Source organism: Loxodonta africana, chromosome 21, assembly GCF_030014295.1.
Source record: "Loxodonta africana isolate mLoxAfr1 chromosome 21, mLoxAfr1.hap2, whole genome shotgun sequence".
NCBI lineage: Eukaryota > Metazoa > Chordata > Mammalia > Proboscidea > Elephantidae > Loxodonta > Loxodonta africana.
Genome location: NC_087362.1, coordinates 50,410,512 through 50,426,359, shown reverse-complemented (window position 1 = coordinate 50,426,359; position 15,848 = coordinate 50,410,512). Strand labels below are relative to the sequence as shown.

General features: G+C 59.0%; 3 protein-coding genes across 17 annotated transcripts; 2 read left to right on the top strand and 1 right to left on the bottom strand.

The window, feature by feature from the left end:
- Positions 1-69: 69 nt before the first annotated feature.
- Positions 70-6,011, bottom strand: TRADD (TNFRSF1A associated via death domain). 4 transcript variants are annotated; one of them, XM_023556553.2, is made up of 5 exons: positions 5,670-5,823; positions 2,715-2,873; positions 1,637-1,914; positions 1,362-1,554; positions 70-1,222 (listed from the first exon to the last, which is right to left on the bottom strand). In XM_023556553.2, the coding sequence occupies exons 1-5, from the start codon at positions 5,683-5,685 to the stop codon at positions 912-914; spliced, it is 957 nt and encodes a 318-aa protein (XP_023412321.1). In that variant the 5' UTR covers positions 5,686-5,823; the 3' UTR covers positions 70-911. The 4 variants fall into 4 exon arrangements, with proteins under 4 accessions (XP_023412321.1, XP_010595017.1, XP_003417161.1 ...); XM_010596715.3 differs by having other exon boundaries at positions 5,688-5,823; XM_003417113.4 differs by lacking the exon at positions 5,670-5,823 and adding an exon at positions 5,844-6,011 and having other exon boundaries at positions 71-1,222.
- On the top strand, positions 5,957-10,655 carry FBXL8 (F-box and leucine rich repeat protein 8). Of its 3 annotated transcripts, none has more exons than XM_010596714.3 (3): positions 5,957-7,234; positions 8,100-8,281; positions 8,879-10,655. In XM_010596714.3, the coding sequence occupies exons 2-3, from the start codon at positions 8,130-8,132 to the stop codon at positions 9,849-9,851; spliced, it is 1,125 nt and encodes a 374-aa protein (XP_010595016.1). In that variant the 5' UTR covers positions 5,957-7,234; positions 8,100-8,129; the 3' UTR covers positions 9,852-10,655. The 3 variants fall into 3 exon arrangements, with proteins under 3 accessions (XP_010595016.1, XP_023412318.1, XP_003417217.1); XM_023556550.2 differs by having other exon boundaries at positions 5,958-6,069; positions 8,104-8,281; XM_003417169.4 differs by having other exon boundaries at positions 5,965-6,069; positions 8,879-10,654.
- Positions 10,654-15,563, top strand: HSF4 (heat shock transcription factor 4). 10 transcript variants are annotated; one of them, XM_003417171.4, is made up of 13 exons: positions 10,654-10,849; positions 11,463-11,571; positions 11,664-11,791; positions 11,882-12,006; positions 12,255-12,330; positions 12,516-12,580; positions 13,078-13,177; positions 13,369-13,522; positions 13,744-13,867; positions 14,408-14,513; positions 14,614-14,679; positions 14,881-14,950; positions 15,252-15,563. In XM_003417171.4, the coding sequence occupies exons 1-13, from the start codon at positions 10,727-10,729 to the stop codon at positions 15,395-15,397; spliced, it is 1,392 nt and encodes a 463-aa protein (XP_003417219.1). In that variant the 5' UTR covers positions 10,654-10,726; the 3' UTR covers positions 15,398-15,563. The 10 variants fall into 10 exon arrangements, 7 of the variants coding, with proteins under 7 accessions (XP_003417219.1, XP_003417218.1, XP_023412313.1 ...); XM_003417170.4 differs by having other exon boundaries at positions 13,395-13,522; positions 13,640-13,867; positions 15,252-15,533; XR_002787451.2 differs by having other exon boundaries at positions 11,664-12,006; positions 13,395-13,522; positions 13,640-13,867; positions 14,855-14,950; positions 15,252-15,362.
- The last annotated feature ends 285 nt before the right edge of the window (positions 15,564-15,848 follow it).

Here is a 15,848-nt window from a genome sequence, read left to right as displayed (position 1 = left end):
AAAAAAAAAAAGCAGACCTACTGAACTGGAGACTGAATGACTCCCCAGAACTATTGGCCCTGAGATACTCTTCAAACCTGGAACCAAAACTAACCACTGAGGTCACCTTTTAGCTAAATAACCAATTAGCTCCAAAAATAATATCACCCGTAAGTACTATGCTCCTTTAAAAAATCACCCTTATGAGACCAAACGGTCAACAATTACTTTAAAACAAAGATAAGAATGTAAGGGGAAAGGGAAACAAGATTAATGGGAATGGAACAACCAGAGCAGAAAAAATGAAAATGTTCACGCATTGTGAAGAATATTATCCATGTCACGAACAACTTGTACAGAAATTGTTGAATGGAAATCTAAAATGCTGTGTAAACTTTCACTGAAAACACAATAAAAATTTTTAAAATGGGTTACATTTTATTACTTTTGCTTAATTTTGGGGGTCCCATACTGAGTGTGAGCTGGAGGCAGGCAAGACTCCTGTATCTTGCTCAACAAGTGTTTGTGGCAACCAGGAAGACGCCTAGGACACAGGAGGTGCCTAAAGAGTAACTGTTCAATGAGTGAAGAGGTAAGGACTGGCCACAGCTCCTCTTCTGACGTGGAGGAGGGCAAGGCAGACCCCACAGCAGGTCCCCCACACCCATTCCTTTCCTAGTATCTGGGGCGGCATTCCCAATGGTGTACCCCAGCAAGCTTGGTGGGCCCTTCGCTTGTCCAGCCCTGGGGAAGTCGGTCGACTCTGCCCCAGCAGCTCCAGCATATAGGCCAAGAGGAGTTTTATGTGCGGTCTCGTAATCCCATGGATGGGCAGGGGTCAGCAGTAGCAGCAGAAGGGAGCCTAGAGACATCAAGGTGCTCCAAGCCCTGACTGGGCGCTTGACAGACGGCCCCTTCCCTGGGTACTGGGCCTAAACTAGGCGGCCATCGGGATCCGCCAGGCCCAGCAAGTCCTCCGCCAGGCTGGTGAGCTCGTTCTCCTCCAGCGCCTCCACCAGGCGTTGCAGCGTGGCGCGGCGGCCCTCGGCCTGGACGAAGCGCCGCAGTAGCTGGAAGGCCTGCTCGTACAGCCCGTCACGCTCGTACTCATAGGCCAGAGAATCCAGGGCCGGGTCCCGCAGCGCTCGGCAGCCCCGCTGCAGCGAGCGCCCCACCTTGCGCCATTTGAGCCCCACTGAGCGAGCGAACGTCTGCTGGTCCTGTAGGTTCAGCGGCCGGTTCACTGCAGGAGGAGTGGGGAGGCAGATTGAGCGTGGGGGACCCCAGAGCCTGTCCCCTCCCCAGCCCCTGCCTACTAGACCCAGACCACGTTCCTCACAAACTCCATCCTCCTGGCGACCATGTCTCTCCGCGGGCCTCACCTATGGGCTGACCCTGGAACAGAAAAGTCTGGCCAGATCGCGGCGGTGGCTTCTCCTCCGACGGGGAGGGTGTCTGGGACTGCAAGGGGGCCGGAGTCGCCTCCTCGTTGTCACCCTGATCCCCGGAGCCGCACGTCAGATTCCGGAGCGCATCCTCCAGTTCAGACAGCTCTTCGTCCCGCAGCCGGTCGGGCTAAGAAAGAGAGTGCGTTGTCGGTGGGGGTCTGGTCCGTGGATCCCCGCCCGACCCCACCCCGGTCCCAGCCCGGCCGCACCTTCTGGGCAAAGATGCAGTTCAAGCACCGCTCCTCGTCAGGCAGTAAAGTGTCCAGCCGCTCAGCGCCAGCGCGCAGCTCCAGATGCAATCGCACGGAGTTCAGGGCAAGCGCCGCCGCCAAGCACCTCTGCAGCGCGGCGCGCAACGCCCCCTCGCGGTAGGCGCGGAGAAAGCGGTCGCACGGCTGACGTCCGCAGAAACGCAGCTGCAAGATCAGCTGCGGGTCGCTGCGGTGGATCTTAAGCATTTGTAGTTGGTCCGGGCTCCCGCCGCTCTCTGCGGAGGTGGGCAGTCAGGTGCCGGGCGGTCCCTACGCGGGGCCGTTCTCCGAACGTCGGGCACAAGGTTGCCCCAGAGCACCCAGTTGAGAAACAAAATTGGGAAGCAAAAAGTAACAACCCAGAATAAAGGCCAGGCCTACCCCAAGACAAAGTGGGTACCTCTCACCCCATCTCTGAAGCCCCAGATGAGGGTGGGCAAATGGGACGTGGGGAGGAATACTGCAGCACAGGGGTGTGTGCCCTGGGCAAGGAGTCTGAGTAGGCGGCTGGTGGGGCGGGAAAGGGGCAGAAGTCTCGGGTCTTCTGCCTCCACCAAGTGCAGCTCCCGCTGCCCAGGAAGGAGAGGGGCTCTCGCCGCTCTGGGGCTGGGGCCGAAAACCCCAGCTGGCTTCAGCCTCCTGTGGTCTCTGCCCTGAGATGGGAAAGGGGGATCCGGAAGGGTAGGTACTGGGGAGGGGTCTTGAGCAAGAAGTGCTGCAGTGAGAGACGAAAAGAAGAGAGAGAGGCGCGATTAGTAGAAAGGAGTGAGCGGGCTGGTCGTGGAGGGAGAGGGAGAGTCGAGCAGGCGGAAGTTAACGCACAAACAGGCAGATCATCTACGGACACACAGGGCCTAATTAAGCAGAGAAGAAAGAGCCTACGCAGCCTGGGGTCTCCCTGCGGTCAAATCTCTTTCCTGCCGCCGCATTTTAGCCAGGCCCACCGAGTTGAGGAGGTGGGGCTTCAGCCCGTGGCCCCGCCCGCAAACGGTTGCCGCGCGCTTTTCCCTCTCCATCCTCGCGCTCACCCACGCACCTGCCAATGAGGTCCGCAGGGCGCTGTACACCGCCACCTTCTTCTGGGGGTGAGCGTAGGCATCTGACAGGATCACCTTGTCCACCGCAGACTCCACAAACAGGTATGCACTGCCCACCCACTCCTCGCATTCATTTGGCCCCGCGGCCATCTCAGCTCCTGAATATGCAATGAGGCTCCAAGTCACTCCTGAAAACAGCTTCATTCCTGGCCCAGGTGACTCCTCCAGTGCAGCCCCACAGGGCTGGCATCCTTGGGACGGGAAGTTCACCATCTCTCACAGGCAGCCCTTTGTGCACTGCACAGAGCCGAGTTGAGCCCAGCCTTGCAATGAGGTCTGTCCCTCCACTGTCTCTCAGAGAAAAAGCCCGGGGTCAGAGAGGCAGGAGAACAGAGTCACGATCCTACAGTGGAGGCAGGAGAACCTCTGCTCCCTGCTCAGACCAGTGAGTCTCTCTTACTCAAAACCAAAGCTGACAGTTTAGAAGATATCATCCTGGATAGCGGCCATGTCCGGGCCTTGTCCTCAGCTTTAACTTGAGCCTCCAGGCGGCTCTCTCACGTGCACTCCCACTACACCTGTTCGTCCGCCTCCTGGCTTCACTTCCAAGGACACCTGTAGTTTGAGCCTGCCCAGGTTCTGTCTCACAACCCTGACAGAACTTGAGAGACTTCCCCAGTCCTCCTTCTCAACCAATGCGCCTACGTGTGATTTAGGAAACCATGGTGGCGACTAGTTAAGAGCTACGACTGCTAACCAAAAGGCTGGCAGTTCAAATCCACCAGGCGCTCCTTGGAAACTCTATGGGGCAGTTCTACTCTGTCCTATAGGGTCGCTGTGAGTCGGCCTCGACTCAAGGAGTTTGGTTTTTGGTTTAGGACTCAAGCTGAGCCAGTCGAAATCAACCCTGCAACTTCGGCTGGACCAATAAGAAAAAGGCACTAGCTTCCCTTCCCTTGGGGCTGAAATGGTGGGAGGGGGCAGATCTCCTTTGCCATTGTTTGCTGGAGATCCTGGCTGAGAATGAAGCCTTCAGAGAGGGATACAGAGGTAAGAGATGTCGAGATGCACTTCTAACCACACTATGCTCCTGGATCTAGCTGTTCCTGAAGCCACGGCACCCTTGATTTTTCAGTTATGTGACCTAAACCATTCTTTTTTGTTCTAAAGTCGTTGGAACTGGGTTCTTGTCATATGCACTCAAATGGTTCTTTTACAGATCCTTTCCCTGTCCAGCCAAAGCAGGGCCTCTTAGCGCTACTATTTCCTCCTGTCAGCTTCTGACAAAAACCTAGGGGAGGGGGGAGGCCACTGAACTGACTCTTAGGTCAGTAGCCTCCTAGTCACTGCTCCATGAGGCAACAGATGGGGGAACTGCCCTACTGCTTCCTCCCCACCTCACCTGAAACCCATCCCACCCATTTCCTGGAAACATGGGCTCCAGATCTCACTTCCTGCCCATTAGTCACACTCCCTTACTCCTGGGTTTAGAGCAAGTACACATGATGGGTTAGGAGAGGTGCTGAGATCCAGCTGTGGGCATCCTGGATGTCAGTGCTCTGGCCCCAGCAGGCATCTATTTGCATGAGTAACAGGGAGCTTCAGAAGACAGGGTGCTGGGAGTTGCCAGGACCACAGCCTTGGACATGGTTGGGAAGGGGATAGAGATGCTGAGCTTAGAGCAAAGGCTGCAGCTCAGATCTGCTCCTGGATCCTAACCTGAGTGCAGTAACAGGTAGGCGCCCTCCAGCACCACCCAGACCCTGGCAAGAGAAGTGATACCTGGTGATGGTCCTACCCTGGATCTGAGCATAGGGGACAAGCCTCCTGGAGTCCCCTCCCCCCACAATCTTTTGGTAGAAAACATTAATACTTGTGTATTTACCCAAAACAATTATTAGGAAGTTAACATTGTTTATCTCTGTGGGGTGAGATTTGGGGTGATTTTGATTTTCTTTGTATTTACTAATATTTTCTGCTTTCTGTAAAATGGACACATTTCTTGTGTTAAAAAAGAAAAACAACTTTAAAATAAAGTAAGAAATTAATGGGGTAAGGTTCTGCAGGTGACAAGTGGGACCTAGAAGGGGAAACAAGTGAGACACTCTGGGGAACTTAGAGGGGTGGGGAAAGAGTGGAAACCTGTCCTTGAAACCTTTCCTCTTCTGCATCTTCCTAACCTCCAGACTTAGGACGGCTGCGGTCCCGCCCCAAAGGGTGGAAGTAGGGGCGGGACAGGGCCAGAGTCTGCCCATCAGACCTGCAAGGAGGCACAGGAGACCTGGAGGGGGCGGGGCTGCCTCATCACACTCACTAGGACTGTGCAGATGGGGAAGTCAAACAAGGCTGCAGGCTGGAGGTCGAGAGGGTCAGTTAACAGGGTAGAGAAGGGGCCAGGGGCCCTCGACTCCCATTTTCACCTTGGCAACTCTTTCCCACGTGTCCTGCCACAGAAACCCGTCCTCGGGAAGCCCCGCGCCCCACCCACCGGGAGTCCGCCCCTCTTCAGGCCCCGCGGAGGATCCCCGTCTAAGTCCTGGGAACACTTAACTGGGCAGAGGCTGCGTGAGGCACGTGGGCACTGACCCAAGAAAATCTTCCCCGAGTACGAGGGGCCAGCCCGTCTTGGTGCCCCATCAACACAGCTTAACAGTCCTGGTAGCCCCATCTCCAGCCAGGTGGGTGGGTACAGCCTGCGGGCATAGTCCCTAGTGGACTGAAAGACTGACATCCCGCGCGCCCGTTACTCAGCTGCTTCGCTCCACACCTCTCAAGGGAAGCTTCCCTGACTCCCACTAACCACCCCGCCCCCCGCCCCACCATGCTGGGGGTGGGCACGTGCGACGGACTTGGGGGTCCTCGTTCACAAATCTGGTTAGAACCACCCCGCCCCTCCCTCTCACCCGCAAAGCCCTGCCGCCTCTTGAAAGCCCTAGGCCCGGCAAGAAACCTACGGAGGTCAGGGTCCATACCCCCTACTCCGCCTCCCACAGGAACAGCCCGATAGGCCACCACCACCAGTCCTGGGCAGCCGCGGGTGACAGTGACAGCCGCGCTCACGCTCCGGGGCCAGAATTCCGCCTCCGCTCCCACCGGCACTGGGGAGCCCACCCACCCTCCGCACTAACCTGGCCGCCTTGGCCCGGCCTAGGTTCCCACGCCCGCCCGGCTCCGCTCGGCCCGCGCCGCTTCCGGGTGTGCGCGGAGCCGCAGGGGCGGTGCCCCAGTCAGAGCCGCCTAGTCCGCCCTCTCCTCCTCTTACTCCCTCAGGCTCCTGGCGGGTCCAGTCCGCCTAGCTGTCCTGCGCAGCCATTCCCCTGCCTCCGAGCAGAGCCCACCTGGTCCGCTGAGGAGGTAAGACACCGGTACCTGAGGATAGACTGCAGGAAGCAGGAAGGGACTTCGGGAGATAGCCTTTCTTAAGAGGCTGGAGGGCCCCAGGGTAAGAGCTGCCCCGCCTCCTCCCGCGGAGGAATTGGGACAGACGGAAAAGGGGGCACCAAGTGGCGCCACCTGAGGACCAGAATATTGTGGTGCTCCCTCGGGGTCGTGTTCGTTGATCTCTTACTCCCTGGCACTCAGAATGGGGTACCTATGGGTCCCAGGTACAAGTCCAGCTGATGATAGCTGGAACCCCAGGCTATCAAACCCATTGCCGTCGAGTTGATTCCGACCATAATGACTCTAAAAGACTGAGTAGAACTGTCCCATAGGGTTTCCAAGGCTATAAATCTTTTACAGAAGCCAGACTGCCGTATTTTTTTCCCACGGAGAGGCTGGTGAGTTCCAACTGCCAGCCTTTCAGTTACCAACCGAGCGCTCAACCACTGCACCATCAGGGTTCAAATGGCGCAAATTCCAGGAGCGGGTTTTGCCTGGAAGATAAGGGAAACTGGAAACGACTGGCAAGTGGTGTGTTGTGTAAGCAAACTTTGTTGTTAGGTGCCATCAGTCGGTCCCAACTCATTGCCCCCTTTTGTATAACAGGACGAAACGTTGCTCAATTTTACAGTAACCTTAAAATAAAACTGACAACTTCAAAGAGGACGCACACCCATCTCCCCTCCCCAAGGGCGGTGCTGTGAGGTAGGAGGGTCTGCGGAGATCTAGCCGGGCACCACCTGCCCAGCGGAAGCCAGGGCTGCTTGGGGTTCCGACTTGAACCCAGGGCCCCTCAGACCTCAGAGCCGTCAGCTCCAGAGCCCACAAGCTTTTCTCCGCCACGCCGACCTTTTCTAGGAAGTACCCGGGACGTTGCGCGGCGCAGGAAAGAGAACGAGCCTCACCACTCCGGGCGGATCCAGCTGTGCCCCGCCCGCGCCCCCGCTTCCTGATTGGCTCATGGTCCCTGCCAATTAAAAGTTTTATTTTAAAGCTCCCGCCCTGTTAACCCTGTAGTCACTAGAGATAGGACGTGACAAGCGCAGCATTTCTCAGCTAGGGGCCAGGGGATCCACTCCGCGCTTGCTGAAATGAAGATTCCCGGGTCCTACCCTTTCCGGAGAGCCTGACTCAGTAGGTGAGGCCGTGAAATCTGTATTGTGAACAAGTACCGGGGTGATGATTCTGATGCCCCCCCCCCCTCAGCCTGAGAGGCCCTCACTTCAACGGCCCTCCAGGCGGGCTTTGGACACAGTCCCATCCTGGTCCTCAAGATTGCTTTTGGGAGATGAGATCAGTGAGCCCCGGTAGACTAGTCTCGGCCTTCGAGTTGGGTCAGCTCTGAATGTGTGTGTAGGATGGCCTAAGGAGGAGGACTGGGGGAGAGGGAGAGTTGACTGGAGCTAGGGCCTATGCCAGCTGCCCTTCAACTTTCTCCAGGGAAGACTTTTTCTCCCAAGAAAGATCCGATAGCATCCTCCAGAGTCAGGGACCTAGGGTTCATCAGCTTCGCTCATAGGTTTGCATTCCTTCTAATACCGTATAAATGTGAATTTGTTCAACAAGTGAGAAAGTAGTTTAAAGGAGAGCCAGAAACACTTTGGAATCCCCGGGTGGTGTAAATCGTCCAAAAGTTTGGCAGTTCCAGTGTACCCAGAAGTACCTCGGAAGAAAGGCCTGGAGAAAATCCTACAGAGCACAATTCTACACATGGGGTTGCCATGAGTCAGCATTGACTCTGCGAGGCAACTGGCTGGAGACCCTTTGGCAGCCAAAGCCAATTTCATGGACCCGAGACCTTGGTTTAGTACTTGATTAAATGTTCTGCTGTCACTATCTTGAAATTCTTAATTTTTTAAACAAGGGGTCTTACATTTTCACTTTGCACCGGAATCTGCAAATTGTGCAGCAGCTCTTGGGCAAAAAGCTTTTCTACACCCAGGCTGCGGTGTCGCCATCAACACCTTGGCCTTCCTGAGCTCAGGGACATCCCTCTTTCTCAGGCAGAAGCTACCCCCACCCTGTACCAGGCTATGGCTGAACCCAGAGCGCAGTTGCCTGAGGAGGTGCTGGCGCTCATCTTCCGCCACCTGTCCCTGCGGGATCGCGCCACCGCCGCTGGAGTCTGCCGGGCCTGGGCCGCCGCTGCCACCTACAGCACCGTGTGGCATGACACGAACGTCAGGTGAGCCGGCTGTTCCCTCTACTGCCGCCCTTTCACTCTCCTTGAGGGGTGTTTGATGCCGATCATCGGTGGAGATTCAGTGATTCCATATTAAAAAACAAAATAATAATCTATTGACTGTTTACTATGTAAAAGCCACTGTTCTAAGTGCCTTACAGATATTAACTCACTAAATCATGACGAAAATATTATGTGGTAGACAGGTGCTATCATCTCCGTTGTTCAGACAGAAAACTGAGGCAGAGAGATTTAATCACTTCCCGCAGGTCACTCGGAGTGGCGGAGAAGGTATTTTAATCTGGCCTGCCTCCCTAGAGACCACTGAGAAGGCCCGTTCCTAAGATATCCTTGGCTCTCCCAGCCAGGGTTTCAACCTGCGGCAGATGTAACCGATGTTTTCTAAAGGGTAGGGTGGGGATTCCTTCCTCGCAACAGAGGCTGTCTTTGTGTAACCTGACATGGTCCGGCCGAGGGATGTGTGTATCGGGGGTGGGAAGTGAGGATGGTAGCCGGAACCCAGGCTGAGTGGGGGATAGGGACTTCTTCCCCGATCTCCGGGGCTCCGCTGATACCTTTTCTGCACCGCTCTGACCTAAGTTGCGACTCTGAGCCGGAAGGCATGCTATCACCGTATCTGTCCTCCTGCCTGGACCACATCCACAATCTGCGTCTGGAATTTGAGCCATCGAGGGAGCCGAGCCGCCGGGCGGCCACAACGCTGCTGACGGCGCTGGCGGGCCGTGCCCAGGGGTTACAAGGCCTGTGCCTGGAGTGCCACGGAGAGAAGCCTCTCTTTGACGCGGGCAGCGATGTCCTGGACGCGGTGCACGCCGTCTGCCAGGCTGCTCGCGCGCTGCGCCATCTGGACCTGCGGCGCTTGCCCTTCACGTTGAACGACGCGCTGGTTCTCCAGGTGGCACGCGGCTGCCCGGAACTCTGCAGCCTCTTCCTGGACAACTGCACTCTCGTGGGCAGCGTGGGGCCGGACTCCGTACTCAAGCTGCTGGTTGCCTGCCCGAGAGTGCGTGTCCTCGGCCTGCACCTTGCCAGCCTGTCGCGCGCCACCCTTGAGGCGTTAGCTGCGCCGGACCGCGCGCCTTTCGCGCTCTTGGCCCTGAGGTGCGCGTCTCCCGAAGACGCGCGCGCGCCAGCACTGCCCGACGAGGCCTGGGCTGCACTGCGCCACCGCCATCCGGGGCTGGCCGTGGAGCTGGAGTTAGAGCCCGCGCTGTCTGCCGACACCGTGAGGCGCGTACTCCAGCCTTCAGTACCAGTGACTGCGCTGCGCCTCAACCTTTCGGGCGATACCATAGGCCCCGTGCGCTTCGCAGCGCACCACTACGCGGCAAACCTGCGCACGGTGGAAGTGCGCGCCGCCGCCTCGGCCGAACTGGACGCTGCCCTGGAGGAGCTGGCGACGCGCTGCGCGGGCCTGCGCGAGGTACATTGCTTCTGCGTGGTGCGGCCCGCCGTTCTGGGCGCCTTCCGCTCGCACTGCCCGCGCCTGCGCAGCTACACGCTCAAACTAACGCGCGAGCCGCATCCCTGGCGGCCCACGTTGGTGGCGTGATGAAACAACGCCCGCCTTCCGGCAGAAGTGCGGCCTCTGGGACGCTGTTTGGGGGGCCCAGGAACACCCCAACTGCTAGCCCCTTCCTTCGGGGTTCTGTTACCTTCTGTGCCTCTCGGAGATTGGGGCCTGTGGGATGGCATTGGGACCAGTCCGGGGCGTCCAGAGCACGGCTGGGGCTCTCAATCTCTACAGACGCCCCGCTGTGTCCCGGGCGTAGTGGGGTCACCCTCCCCTAGCCCCACCCCTCTGCGGACTCTGTGCTAGCTCCGCGGCTTGGACTCCGGGACAGGGAGGGCACGGGTCGGGACTCAGGGGTGAGAGTGCAATAAAGTATTGAAGAATCTCTGCGTCCTGTCAAAGGTGAGATCGGCTCTGAGCGGGGAAGGCGCGGAGGCCGGGGAAGCTGTCTTGGCAGGAGTTGGAGGGGTCCGACCCCTGAGGCCCAATGCGGGAATCAGGGACGGGACACTCGCACTTTTAGAGTGACAACGCCCCAGCATTCAGTGGGAAGGAGCCCGTTCCCTCTCTCCCTATCCTACCTCCCCCCCTCCCCGCCCCGCCCTGTGGGGCTTCACCATGTCCACCGACTTCTTCCAGAAAACAAGGCCGGGTCCAGGCGATTTCTCAAGCCGGTCTGGGAAGGGTGGGCACTCGAACCCGTATCTCCACACTACACACATCTAATCCCAGCCTTCCCTTTCTGTCTGCTGGTGCGGAGGCCGCGGTCTGAGCCCCGCCCCGCGGGTTCGCACGTGGCCCCCGCCTGACCCGGCGCCCGGAGGCGGAGTAGGGCCGAGCGGGCAACAAACGCAGCACTTTCCGCGGCTTTGACGAGCCCGCGGCGGCCGGGCTCTGAGCGGTGTGACTGCGCTATGCAGGAAGCGCTAGCCCCACTGCCGGCGGAGCCGGGCCCCAGCCCCGTGCCTGCCTTTCTCGGGAAGCTGTGGGCTTTGGTGGGCGACCCGGGCACCGACCACCTGATCCGCTGGAGCCCGGTGAGGGCTGGGACCCCGGGACTCCCCCAGGGGCCCCCGGGGTCCCTCCACCTCAGTGAACACCCACGCCCACTCAACCCCCTTATGGGACGGGGCTGTGGGTCCTTCGATTCTTTGGTCTGGGGCACTTACTTCACCTTGGAGGAAGTGTACAAGAGGGGGGGTAAGGCGGCTGCCTCCGGGGCCAAGAGAGGGGTAGGAGCTTCCTAGGGACCTAGAGCCCAAGAGATAGTTGAAGTTATTTAGTTCCCACTCCTCCCCATCTGGGAGATGGGAAAACAAAGCCAGGAGAAGGAACGGGCTGACTCAGGTCTGGGACCCGTCTGGTGCTGGAATCTGGGGCTGGCCTCTGTTCCAAAGCAGACCCCTTTCAGAGAGCTGAGTGCGGAGTCGGGGTCCGTCTGGGGATGGGGACCCACCGTGCCCTCCCCAGGCTGGGCCACAGAGTCGGTTCTCGCCTGGCTGGGTTCCCACGTCCCCGGGAGCGGCAGGTCGGGTCCCCAGAGTGAGTGAGAATGTGTGCGCTTATCTGGAAGCGGGCCTGGCCGGGGGCGGGCACCGCTCACCGTGTCTGGTCTCCGCGGGCTCGATGGGTGGGCGGTGTTCTCCGCAGAGCGGAACCAGTTTCCTTGTAAGCGACCAGAACCGTTTCGCCAAGGAGGTGCTGCCCCAGTACTTCAAGCACAGCAACATGGCGAGCTTTGTGCGACAACTCAACATGTGTGAGTCCCTGGGCCGGGCGGGGAGTAGATGTGAGTGATGTGGTGTCCGGGAATGGACCGACTCACGCCCTCACGCCTCACTCTCTTGCCAGACGGTTTTCGGAAGGTGGTAAGCATCGAGCAGGGAGGCCTGCTCAGGCCAGAGCGCGACCACGTCGAGTTCCAGCACCCAAGCTTCGTGCGCGGTCATGAGCAGCTCCTGGAGCGCGTGCGGCGCAAGGTGGGAGCTGCCGTCAGGAGCCGGTGGAGGTGTTGGGACCGCAGGCCCTACTCTACACGACCTTGTCAGGACGGTGCCTGTTGCCCGCAGGTGCCCGCGCTGCGCGGCGACGACGGTCGCTGGCGCCCTGAAGACTTAGGGCGGCTGCTGAGCGAAGTGCAGTCTCTGAGGGGCGTGCAGGAGAGCACCGAGGCGCGGCTGCGCGAGCTCAGGCAGTGCGCGGGACAGGGGCGGGTGGGGCGGGTCTGGGAGGATGCAGGACCCTGGGCGGCTCTAGGCAGCCCCTTCCTCTCTCGGGCCTCAGTGCTCCCATCCGGAAAAATGGGCGGTACGGTGGAATTCTGTGGACTCTGTGGGATGAATGATCATTTGGGTGGTCCCGGATTCTGGGCCTGGCCATTCTTTGGCGGCGGGACTGGGCGAGCTCTCACCTGCTTCAATACATTCCCATCCGCTCCCCCAGGCAGAACGAAATCTTGTGGCGGGAGGTGGTGACGCTGCGGCAGAGCCAAGGGCAGCAGCACCGAGTCATTGGCAAGGTGTTCCTCAACCCCACCCCCACCCCCCACCCCTGCCTTCTCTCTCCTACTCCTCGACCCCCCTCCTGCCCTGGCTCACACCGGACCCCCAGCTCCCAAGTTAAGCCCCCTCCTTGCGCCCACTTGGAAGTGCCTTGTGAAGGGGGGATGGGCGGAGTATGAATTGACGTTTGCTTCCTTTTCAGCTGATCCAATGCCTCTTCGGGCCACTTCAGGCGGGGTCCACCAGCCCAGGAGCCAAAAGAAAGCTGTGAGAAAGCCAGGGAGGCTTACCCGCATTGCCCTACTTCCATGACCCTCCCCACCAGAGGCCCCCTACAGGGACCCCTTCTCCAGGAATCTTCATTCCCTCTCCCTACAGGATTCCTTATCCTATCAGCCCCCTCCCTACAGCAGGGACCTCTCTCCCCCCCCAACCCTACCACCAGGTACCCCCACTCCAAGATGTCCCTGCTCCAAAACCTTATCCCCAGCTTCCCACCCAGTTGCCCCTTCCCTGTCATCCCAAAGTATCCCTCAGCAGAGGACCTGGGGCTCAAACCATGCTCCCCCCTCTCTGCTCTACCCCCAAAGGGCCCCCATCTCTGGGGGAGCCCCTTCTGCCTCCAGCATGTGACTGAGGCCCTGGCAACAGGCCTCTGCTCTGCTGACTTGGCTGCTGGGGCCTGAGGGAGGGAGGTGGAGGCTGAAGGGCATGGGGGCTGAGCCTGCCCTGCCCCCTGCCCATGCTTGGACTACCCTGCACAGGTCCCTGATGCTGGATGAGGGGAGCACATGCCCACCAGCTGCCAAATTCAGCTGTTCCCTGCCTGGTGCCCTCCTGCAGGACCCCTACTTTATCCAGTCAGTAAGTGTTCACTTCTCTCCTTCCCCAAGGGCACAGCTGGGCTTATAAGAAGCCTCCTCATTCTCCTTGTTCCCCCAAAAGAAGAGAAGGTGGAGGTCAGCCCTTTCCAGATCCAAGCTCCCCAGCATGTACTGAGCCTCGATCCCTCAGACCCTGTGAGGTTCTGGCTCTCCCTGTGGCTTGAGGTGAAGGGCTGGGCCTGGCCTTCTACTTGCAGCCACTCCCAGAAACCACCTCCAGCCTCAGCAGCCCCCACAGGTCCCGGGGACCCATCATTTCTGACATCCCTGAAGATTCCCCATCTCCAGAAGGGACCAGGCTTTCTCCCTCCAGTGGCGGTGGGAGGTATGGGGACAGGGGCTACCCTCTGGGGAGTGGAGGAGGGGCTGGCATCTGGGATGGCCCTGGGCATGGGGGGAGAGACCAGTGCCAGGGTCTGGTTGAAGCTTTTCTCTGGTGCAGGGAGAAGGGTCTGGCACTGCTCAAAGAAGAGCCGGCCAGCCCAGGGGGGAAAGTCGAGGCTGGGCTGGCCCTGGCCCCAAACGAGTGTGACTTCTGCGTGACAGCCCCCCCACTGCTGCCTGTGGCTGTGGTCCAGGCCATCTTGGAAGGGAAGGGGAGCTTCAGCCCTGAGGGGCCCAGGAATGCCCAGCAGCCTGAACCAAGGGGCCCCAGGGAGGTCCCTGACAGGTGAGCATAGCCTGTTTGTGACTGCGAACCCCATGTGGGCTACTTTTGCAGACAGAGCAGCACTTACCAGCTGGCGAAACTTTCCAACCTTCTCTGCCCCTTGGTGGCCCAGGGGAAGGTTAGGCACTTTGTCTATGATCCTGACCTGACTTCCCAGAGAGTGCTCCAAGGAGCACCGGCATCAGAGTCCCCTGGAAAGTTGGAAGCTTATTAAAATACAGAATTTCTGGCTCCTGTTCAGGTCAATCAACATCTCTGTGGAAGGACTCAGGAATTTGCATTTTAAACAGGTTCACTGAGGTGATCGTGATGTGCACAATAGTTTAAGAACCACTGGTATTGACACTTGCAGCATAGGGAGGGGACATTTCCCAAGACCCCGGCCCCACAACCCAAACCTCAGGCCCCAGGTAGGAGACCGAAGTACTCTCTATGAGTCCCTTGGAGACTCCTGTCCTAGTGTTTTCTAGGGTGGGGGTGGGGGAACCTAATGAGGGGATGGGTGGGCTCTGCAGGCCAACAACAGTTCTTTGTGCACAGGGAGTCTCTGGGCCTGGAGCGGGGGAGCCAAAGCCCAGAGGGTCTACTGCCTCCAATGCTCCTTCGGGGCACCCCAGAAAGTCTGGAGCCTGCAGGGCCCCTGGATGTGAGTACCCCTCCAGCCTGGGGCAGGGGCATAGGGTCCAGTAGGGCCTAGCTCTCTGTGCAGCTTGGGGAGGGCACCACTGACCCCAAGCTCCCCTCAGGTGCTGGGCCCCAGCCTCTCAAGTCGAGAGTGGACCCTGATGGACTTGGACATGGAGCTGTCCCTGGTAAGACAGGGGTGAGATTGGAAGACAAGGGCCTAGGGGCTGCTGAGTCAAGCCCTGTGGTCCATGGCTACTGCTCTCTCTGAGCCAAAGGCATGGCTGAGGAGGACTGCCCCAGAGTCCAGAGGATTCCCCAGCTCTCCTCTTTAGATCCCAGCACTCCCCTCCCCCCCCACAGCTGCTTCCTGGGGTTCTCCCATGCAGATGCAGCCCTTGATTCCAGAGAGAGGTGCCGCTGAGCTGTCAGTCAAGGGGTTAAATTCACAGGGCCCAGGTAATGGTTGGGGTGACTCAGGGCCTGGGGGGGGGTCATGATTACTCTGAGTGATCATGATTTGGTGACTGGGCAAGTCTGTGTTTTGGAGGAAAGCCTTCTGAATTCAGGCTGTTCTGTAGAGAGAGACCCCAGCCACCCACCCACTCATCACTGGGTGAGAGTGGGGAGACTGTGAATAGATGTCCCATCCTAACTGTACCGAGGGCAGGGTGGGCAGGGAGGGCAGGGCGGTCCTTCTCCAAAGAAAGGAGGGGAATCTTTTTTTTTTGTCTGCTGAGCTTGCCTCCACTCTTCCTAGGCAAGGATCCCACGCCCGGGAGGCCGCTCCTGCTGGATGTTCCGGCGGGTTTGGGAGCCCTCGGCCTGCCTGGGGCTTTAACCATTTATGGCACCCCCGAGAGCCGGGCCTCCTACCTGGGCCCAGGAACCAGTCCCTCTCCTTGAGAGCCCCTGCCTTCTGGAGCTGGCTGGGCCGAGGGACTGGTCCCAGGCAGCACGCCCTTCTCGGCTTCCTGGCGCCCCCTGGCGGAGGCTGAGCGAAGCCCGCGCTACTCGGCGGCCGCTCTCCATTCCCCCGCCTAGCCCTGCATATAAAACTGCATTTTTCTCAGTTTCTGGCCTCTTTTCTCTACCGACCAGGAAGCACAGAAGTCGTAGGTGGGGGGCGACTTTGCACTCGTAGAAGCGTCCAGATCTTAGGGTTTTAATAGAGGAACCCCCGATGCGGGTGTAGGTGCTTGGGGAGCCCGCCTCTAGCCCTCCTACCTAGGCCCTGATCCTGAGCTGATGAGCAATCGCTGAGACCTCCGGGAAGCGGGGTTTCTGGGTCAGACCCGACTTCGCAATGCATACGCTGTGTGACCCTAGACTGTTTTCTCTGAGCATCATCTGTGAC